Source organism: Cygnus olor, chromosome 17, assembly GCF_009769625.2.
Source record: "Cygnus olor isolate bCygOlo1 chromosome 17, bCygOlo1.pri.v2, whole genome shotgun sequence".
Taxonomy (NCBI): Eukaryota; Metazoa; Chordata; class Aves; order Anseriformes; family Anatidae; genus Cygnus; species Cygnus olor.
This window is the reverse complement of record NC_049185.1, coordinates 12,831,857-12,841,295: the sequence shown is the minus strand read 5'-3', so window position 1 is coordinate 12,841,295 and position 9,439 is coordinate 12,831,857. Positions and strand designations below refer to the sequence as shown.

Here is a 9,439-nt window from a genome sequence, read left to right as displayed (position 1 = left end):
TGCCTTCCTCACAAAGGGATGTCGACATCAATCATATTACAAATGGCACCAAGACAGCACGTTCTACCTACAAAACAAATAATCAAAAGTGACCTTCCGACCCCCCTTTGAACAAGCAAACGTATTTTGAGGAGCCCATGTTTGGAATTCCTATTCTAGCAGTGAAACCACTGAAGTCATTTCTAGAAAACCCAGCTTTTGCTAACCCCACTTCCCAAGCCTTCCTGCTTCAGAAACGGTGACAATAGCGTAACTCCAGCTTGCACTAAAAACAATCAGATTCTGAATTTTCCATCGCTGTCTGCAACACAAAGAACAAACTCTATTTTCTTTGGAGGCAACTGAAACGAGTACTTTTCCTAATCATCCTTATAACTGTTGTATAGATATTTTAAAGGTTTCCTTCCCGGACCAAAAGGAAAATTGTATGAAAGCTGTAAAATATTTCAATAGCCATCAAAGAGTTCAGAAACCTTGCCTTTTTCCTCAGAAGCAGCTTAGAAGTTTTGTCTTTAAAGAGACTGCTCGTGCCAGTGACGTCCAAATATCAAAGGACAGATGAAGAAAACTGCAAAGGCAATTAATTTCTGCATACAAAGGGAAGGAAGTAGCAGGCATGTAGCCTCGTCTTTTAATTACAAACGAAGTACTAGCGTAAATCCAAGCTGGTCCAAGCTTCTAAACTGCTATGTTTTGTTGTTGTTTTGTTTTAGAGAGATGTACATTTCTTTCTAACTGCAAAAGGAAGCGAGGCAGCTCCAGGACAGCCAACCCAGGAGCCCCTGCCCCCGTTTTATTGCGTGATCACCCACGCCTCCGATGCGTGGCCCCCCTCGCTCCCTCCCTCTTGTCAGGCACACTCTTCTGAAGCGCTTCCTATCTAACTGCCTCGGCACAGATCAGAGCACAGGGCAGAAATGCCAGACCTGACCCCAGCCAGACCTTCCATCACCCATCCTCTCTTTCCACATCACCTTACCTCACACCTATTTCTGTCCTGCACAGCACGACCCCGGCATCCTCACCTCTCTCTAACCCAACATTACGCGTTCACCTTCCTGCTTTTTATCAGTTCTTCTCTATGTACAGCCCCAAACTCCCTCATCCTTACTCTTGCTCCATCCCACCCCTCTGTCAAACATTTCCTCCCGACCCCTTTGTTTGACTTGAGCTTCACGGTATCTTTTTTTCCCCTCCTTCTTGTTTTCATCTCCATGACCTCCTCTATCAACGCTACCAATTCCACCGTGTGGTTTTATCTCGGCTCTCCTGATGCACTCAATGCATTCCTCAGAGATCCTCCTGATTTTGCTCCATATCTCAGCCAGCCCCTGGCCTCACTCCTCACCCCCTCACTCCTCCTTCTTTGCAAGAGATCGCCGAGTACTGTTATTAGGGGGAAATCCCGCTCACACAAACAAGAGTTCATGCTCTTTCCGTTTCTCTGCAGAGTTAAAACACCTCTGACACTGCAGAAATGCCTAGCCACCAGCTCAGCATGGCTACAAAGCTCCTGGTATTCCTCCCCACCACTTTCTACCTTGCTGCACCGCAGACACCCGTTTGTTTAAGGCTAATCGTAGCTTAAGGACACGCGGACAGATAAGCAGCTGCTGAAGTGCCTGGGTAACCAACCCTGCCTTCCAGAGAAGTGGAGTTTTTTTTCCCCACATGGGAGAGTAACAAACAAGAATGATTCAGTGACCTACTAAAGGAGGATGTGGAAAGCGAAGTTAAGACTTGAGTTTCGAGTTTCTTGGCTTTAATTCCTCTTGCCACACAGAGGAAAGAAAGAAAAACCGATAAGGGGGAGAGAACTGGAAATCGATGTGATAACTTCTGTGGGCATCAAACTCTGCTTCAGTCGGAGCACATCATAATTACGCAGCACAAGTTTGTCAGTAAAAGTAACTCCAAGTCTCGCAGCTCAGCCAAGTTTTGTTTTTCCAGACCATGCAGAAGTTATTGAGAATTGGCAATCTGAGGACGCACTAGCTCCCTCCTCCCTATTTCAGCAACCCATCAAAAATTGCGATTACGAAATCCACGTTGTATTTAAGCCAGAAAATAAGATCTGTTTACTGTGTGGAAACACGGGACAAGAGAACTACAACGCAACACGCAGATTAAATGGTAAATCACAAGATGCTATCAACAACATGGCTTTTATAAGAAGCACGATCACCGCACCCCAGACCGCAGTAGCACCTTCCAGAGCCAGCTCCCCAAAAGCCACCAGAAGCTCACGACCTGCGCAGCCACCAAAATCACCAGGAGCAGACCAAAACGGGTTGTTCGTGCATCTAAATCTGCCCACAGGATTTGTCACTTCTTCCTAGTCGTGTGCAGCACCAAAGACACCAAAACCTTAATTTCAACGAACGCCTTTTCACATTGCCACTACTAAACATTTACTTTGGCAAAACAAACGCATCTTCGACAGGAAAACAGCTCGGCAATCTTTCTGCAGACCTTCCTGAGGTTCAAGGTTGGCAAGGTGGGACTTACAAGCCCGTCTTAAACAGAGCTTAAAAGCCTGTGACTATATCAGGCCTCTGACCTACGCAAGGTAATAGGCTCAGCAACAACACCCTGATTCATACTGCACCCTGAACGTAGCATCCTTGCTACCCTTAACCACGAGCACTCGCAGCACAGCAATGCTGTTAAGTTAGGCTTCATTCAAGGGATGAGTACAGGTCTATTTGTCAGAGCAGTTTCTAAAATCAGCATATAAAATGTGTAATTAAGTTCTGGAAGCTTTTTATCTCAGACCTGCTAGCACCACTGCCAAGAACTTCCCAAAACGCACGCTGCCTTAACCAAGTAAACGTGGCAGGCGTGCTTTGGAAACAAGCTGACCCCTAACGTCAGTCCCCCAGCGAAGGGAACGTTTCTGGCTTGCAGCTACGTGAAGTGATGGGGTCAGATTGCTGAGGAGGAGAGATGAGATCTAGAAATGACCTGGCAAGTTTTTCAAAAGCTAGCCGATGCCACCGCTCCCGGCGGTGTCCGTGCAACGTTACCAAGTGTCGTGTTCCGTGCAACTTTAACAAGCAGGATCCAGGAGGTTTTAAGCGAGTATCTCATGGCAGTGCTAAGGCTCTTACCTAAAGTACAACACCTGGCATGCTCCTTAAGCTCTTATTGGAAGGTGAGAGCTCTGAGGCTCCTGAATAATAAAGGAGCCCACAAAGCCCCTATCACATCCTACCGCTGAGTAAGATTGACATCAACTGGCATAATTATACGTAACACGAGTTTAAAAAGAAAACCGCCCACGTTAAGGATACTACTCACGCTCATTAATTCCTAAAATAAAGCTTGTGCTGTGTTTACACTACGTACATGACCACACTCCACACACAACTGACCAGCCCATTCTCTCCGCTGCACGGATCTTCTCCCAGTGCCGCAGGAGAGGAGCTTCCACGGAGAAAATGAGCTACGTGGTCCCAGGCCCTCATCGAACTCCCATTCCCTTACAGGGTGTGAGTACCAAGTGAACTCTGCACCGCCATTTAACTGCCCTGCACCTCGAGAAAGTAACTGAAATAAACTCTATGCCCCTGTTCACAGAGCGGAACTTTCCACAGGGAACGCTACCATCCCCACACTGCAGCCTGTTAGGGCGATTAATGGTTTCCAGTGACCTTTCTTAAGGCACAATTTTTCCTTCATGTAAGCCTTCAGCCTGGACTCTGCGAGGAGCCGAGCATTATCCTGCTGCTGAAGACAACAGCTCTCCAAAAGGAAGAGGAAAAATTCTTCTGTCCACATCTGAGAATAAAAACATGCATTATGATGTGCTGTAATCGGAACATCTCAGAATACAGTTCAGTTTGGGAAAGTTATTCTCGGGTAATGTAAATATTTGAATAATTGTAAAGTTTTTAAAGGGTTTTACTAAATTAAATATCAGGATTACGTATCATTTGACAAAATTCTGCTTAAAGATCATTACAGGCCACTCAACCATTGGCATAGTTTCTCTTTATTAGAACGAACGATGCCAAAGGTCATTTCCATTTTGGAAAGCACACTTTTTACATCTTTGCCTTTAAAGTGCCTACCTGCCACAGGCTGATCACAGTTACTCGGGCCACCTACACGTACTAAGATCTGCAAGGTCACATTGTTTTAGAGGGCTGAGATGAAAGGACTAGAAGAGAAAAACCAGGGCTCTTTTACCTCCGTCGGTGTGATATGGTTCCCACAATCAATCTCAGGAAAAAAACTGGTGACATTTAGATAAAGCGCAGCCCATGTGATACCTGTTGTAAACCGTAGCATTTATAAGTAACTTATTGATTTAGAAGATTGTTTTAATCTCCTAACTGTACAGCGGAGCATGCTCCGGTCACATTTTCCCCTGTGAAATGGCTCATCTGAAATGAGGTTTTTCTACCTGTGCTGCTGGCTACGTGACTGAGGCGCATATGATGAAAATTAAAATCAGGTTAGCTTGTACTGCTCAAAGGCACGAGGGAATTGCTTCCCTCATGTTTGAAAATAGCTTTTTTGACATAAAAAGTGTGGCAGTTACTTAACAGCACAAAGCCATATAAGAAAAAAAAAAGGAAGGAAAAAAAGGAAGGAGAAAAAAAAAAGCACAGCCAAATAAAAGAGCCCAGGCTACGCTGTGCATCCCAAAGCGAACGTGATTCAGCACAAATTTGGTCGTTTTGAACATAAACCACCCTGACCTGGTGATCTAGGTAATCTAGCAAAACTTTTTTTGCTAGCTCATTGGTAAAACTAATAGATGACAGACAATTCAGTGCTTCTTTTTAAGACTTTTAAACACTGACATACTAGCAACGGGTGTCAAGTGTAAATAAATACAGCACACAGCTCTGTTAGATCAACTTCCTTGTTTTTATATTTAACATAGCTATCACCCAGCTCTAGAAACATGCTTAGTTAGCTCATGCCCCTTGTTGTTGGCTCTGCAACTGCCACAAACCACATTTCTTCACCTTTGTTTTCCAGTTTTGTTTTGTTTTTTTTTTCATTTTTCATTCATTGGTTTTGTTTTTTTCCTAGAGTGAATTTCTATCCAGCGGTGGCTGTAAGAAAAATGTACACACGGTATCTGCAGGTTTTGTCAGTGCTGAATCAGATAATAAGGAGGAAGATGCCACAGAGGCAACAACAACTACACTGTCCCCATAAACCAGCTCGTAAACCTCAAACCAAACCTGAAGCATGGCAGAGGAGGCGGCTGCTGTTCACCTGAGGACCATGTGCTCCCTGAAGAGAACATGGACAGAGACCACTCCTAAGGTACAGAGGTTCAGCTTCCGTGCTCCATTGACCGTTCTTTAAATCGTCATCATGGTATCATGTAATGATCTCGCTTTTCGGAGACAATTTTACAGTGTTAGGCAAATTAAAAAAAAATAATCATCACAAAGCCACCCAGTAAGCAGACTGAACCTGGGCAGGACTTTTCATGATTAGAAGCAAGCAAACACTCAGGTACCCAAGTACAAAACATTAAAAATCTGCTTTTCTTTGGCAACCTCTAAGAAGACGTTTTCTGCACCTTGCCTCATACTACCACCAACAAGCAGGACAAAATCCTTTCTGCCAACATAGATTTGGTGCAAAATGTATACATCTATAACAGATTTCAGCACCGTCAAATTTACATCACGGAATCCTCCCTTTGTTAGATGTGATCCTCAGCCTTCAAATCCCAAGGATACACTGGTGGAAACCCAACAAAATAAAGCAGATTGAGGCCAATGAGCAGACACACGTGAGGAGTCTAGTTCTGTCGCTGGCAATACTTTTGGTTCCTCTGCATTTTCCTCTCAGCCTGTACAGTAAGGGCAGACTGGTTAATTTTTAATCAAGCGTTACAGTTTTATCTTCCTTTGTAAACGCCAAGATTTTACATCTATCTTCGTATGCACCTATCTAAGACTCACTCACTCACCAATAACTAATAACTCGCATGGTGAAAAGACTAAGAGGGTTATTTATGTCACTTTTTCTCACTACACATACAGAACAGGCGCTTCTATTGCTTCCTGTTCACTTAAAAAAAACTGAAAACAGAGAAAAGTCTCTGTAAAATGAACAAAGAATAGAGAAGCGTGGGGTGGGCAAAGTTTGTTTCCTTTTACCAAGCTAAGATGGTTCTTATAAAGGAAGATAAATCTTTCTGTTGGTAAGGCTCGGGGGAGCTTCCCATCCTTCCTTTTAATCAACTTCCAAACCGTGCCTAACCGAGGGCATCGGAGTGGATCTCCTTTTGCTGTATCACACGGAACAAAAGCTGCAAGCAGACACACATCTTTCCAAAAACACTCCTGTTCCATAGCTCTGCCTCCATTTTGGAAGGCAGACAAAGGGAGCAAACGTGAAAATATCGGAATATCTCACTAAAGAGACGAAAACCAAAAGCGGAGCGTGGGCAAAAGGCGCAGATAAACCCAGGAAGTGCTGCTCCCCAGCCGCAGCCACCGGAACAAAGGAAACAACGACAGCTTCTACTTGCGGGAACCTGTCACAAAAAAAGAGGAATTCCACCGAAAGAGCTGCGGGGCGCCTCCCGGGCACCCCCGGGGCCTTCCCCCAAGCCTCCGGGGCACCGGGGGCCGTCCCCCCAAACCCGGGGGATGCTGAAGCGATGGGGGCCGGGACCCAACGCCCCTGAGGGACGCCTCCAGCCCGCAGCCCCCGGCCGGTACCTGTAGGCCAGGGACATGCACTCGAAGAGCTTCGTGAGGGAAGCGTCGATGCTGAGGCGCCCCCCGGCGCCGCCGCCGCCCCGGGCCGCCCCGAACTGGTAGGTCTGGCAGGTCTGCTCGTTGACCGTGTCGAAGTCGTAGCCCTTCTTGGGAGGGTGCTCGCTGTGAGGCGACGACACCATGAAGTGGCCCGAGTGGATGATCTGGGGGCCCGGCGGCTGCCCCCGCCGCGGCCCGCACCGCCGCCCTCCGCCCGGCGACGAGGCGCCGCCGTCGTCCGTGTCCGACGAGTCCTCGTCGGGCTCCGTGCGGGGGGACAGCGGCCCCGCCGCCCCCAGCAGCCGCGCCGGCCGCATGAACACGTCGGCGGCCATGGCCCCGCTGCTGCTGCTGCTGCCGCCGCCGCCAGCCCCCGGCCGAGCCCGCCGCCCGCTCCTCTCCTCTCCGCTCCGCTCCGCGCCGCCACCGCCCCGCTCCGCCCTGGGCCGGCCCCCGCCGCCCGCTTAAAGGAGCCGGGGCCGCCGGGGCCGCCTCCGCCCTTCCCCCGCCGCCTGCGCCGCCCCGCTGCCGCCTCAGCGCCGCGTCCCTCAGCGGCCGCCCGCCCTGCAGCGCCCCCTCAGCCCCGCGGGCTCCCCCCGAGGCGGTTTTACCTCAGGGAAGGGCCCGGCCCCCGGGGGCAGCCCCCGGCCCTTCCCTCAGGAAAGCTCGCAGCCCCGCAGCCCAGTTACAACATATGATTTCAGTGCAAAGGGCTGGGCCATGCTGCCGGCTCCCATGTACCCAAAACAGCTCTTGGCCACGACTGACACCCACCCTTACACCATCACGGAACATCCCCGTGAGGCGTCCAGCAGCCTTGTGTCACCAAGGAAGGGGAGGGAGGACACCATGTCACAAGGCCCCCGTGCCGTGCTGAGGCTGCCCTGTCCCCAATCCTCCTGGGGGCCACTGGTGTAAAATAGCCAGCGTGGCACTTCCACCCCGCTAGGAAACTTCATGGGGTGTGAGGTGGTGTACGGGGAAGCCTCAACTAGAAACGCGTAACCACCTCTGGCCAAAAGACTGAAAAGTCTGAGCAGGCTGTGGTCATGAGGAACAGAATCATCACGAGGTCTGTGGCAATACACTTCCTCAGAAAAACAGCTCTAAGCTGGGGGGAAATTTATAAACCTAAGAGATACAGAGCACAGCCAAGAGCTTGCTGAAGAATGTTGATTACGCTAGAAGTATTTAATGGCTTTAAACTATCTTTAACATTGAAAACTGCTTATTATAGACCAGAGGCAACCTGCAAAAAGCCAGGGCAGCTACAGAAGTAGCAGGGGAAGCTGCAAACGCAGCTGAAGGGGTCAGCCTGGAGTCACAGAGAAAAGCCTAGGACACCGGGGCTTCCCCTGACAGCCAGGCGGCTCTGATCTAACCCACGAACCTGCTTGGTGCCGTGCATAAAATTAGCACGATGGTTCCAGGGGAAGATTGGATTTCATCCCTCTCAAAACCATAAGGAAGTAATGGATCCCCTGTAGATGAAAATAAAAGCACATCAATAGGACCAACAGATGTATTAGCCTGGGGAGAGAACAGCAGCTTACAGCACGCACACAAAAAAAATATACATACAGATCCATATACAAATCAAGAAAAAAAATTGTTTGCTCTGTAGAGCAAACCTTCAATACCAGGAGAGTAATTGTATTCTAGGTGGCAGACTCCAAAGCACTGGTTTGAAATTGTTAATGTATGTTCAGCTCTCTTAAAAGAAAAAACAAGCTCTTCTACGCAGTCTTCCTTGGGGGAAGGAAAATACTAAATTGCCATATGCTGCTTTCTCCGCTTTGTAAGACCAGGAATAAGAGGAAGGGAAAACTCAAGGGATGGACGTAGAGAGCCTTGGGCACAGAAGGAAGAGGCTTTCTTACAACATCACAATTATGTCCTTGCAGTAATCTAACACTGCATTAGAGTACATGAAATCAGGACAGATCGCTGTGTTTAGGAGAGCAGCGTTAAGTTAAATATCTCGCCATACATGAAAGGAGCAGGAAGGCACCATCACATCATGTGAGGGCTCCAACTGAGAGAAGCCTTTAAAATCAAGACTGACATTTAGCTCTTAGTCAAAACTACATATGACTGCAATTTTTAAGAAAAAGCCATTCATAACTAAGCTTCAAAGAAGCTGAATATTGCTAGCTTAGGTTAGCAGTGGTGGTGTTCAAAAAGAAAAAAAATACCACCACCACCAAACACACAGAGCTATCTCCCAGCAAGACATCCTTGTCAGTACTCCAAGTGCAAAAAAATGAAAGCATTCCAAAGCAACGTTCAGAGTAAACCTTGTAAAACTAGTTAAAGTTTGTTAACGTACCTGAACTAATGAAACCTCACAACTACACATCAGCAGCAGTGCTGTCTACAGTACTTTCACAACAGCCTGCACATTAACCTTGCAGGGGTGGTTTGCTTACAGATTTATTTCTTCCTGTATGGAAAGAGGTAATTTGTTAAAATGAAGTTGCTAGGTAGCAATGCAATTTCTAAAGAAATGTTAGTAGCACACCTAACCGTTACTTAAAACAGGGGTAGCAGTCTTCAGCTTAGGGTTTTAAGAGCAGTTCAAGGTTTTTTTCCCTCTAATCATCCTCAGTGCAAATACCACACATGCAAGGAAAGATGCATCCCTTAAAAAAAAAAAAAATGCTTTGGAGACAGACCTTTTGACTAGCCTTTAGGTCACC

General features: G+C 47.5%; 1 protein-coding gene across 5 annotated transcripts in view; it reads right to left on the bottom strand.

The window, feature by feature from the left end:
* The window catches only part of LOC121079765 (MLX interacting protein), a 48,189-nt gene extending 41,041 nt beyond the window's left edge, over positions 1-7,148 (bottom strand). For 3 of the 5 annotated variants that reach the window (XR_005825167.1, XM_040577450.1, XM_040577451.1), the window contains exon 1: positions 6,702-7,148. Coding sequence is in view for 2 of the 5 variants with exons in the window: in XM_040577450.1 (XP_040433384.1) it covers positions 6,702-7,075 (374 nt within the window). In the remaining 3 variants the exon portion in view is untranslated. The remainder of the gene's footprint in view (positions 1-6,701) is intronic. The other 2 variants (XM_040577452.1, XM_040577454.1) reach the window with 2 other exon arrangements.
* Between the last annotated feature and the right edge of the window lie 2,291 nt (positions 7,149-9,439).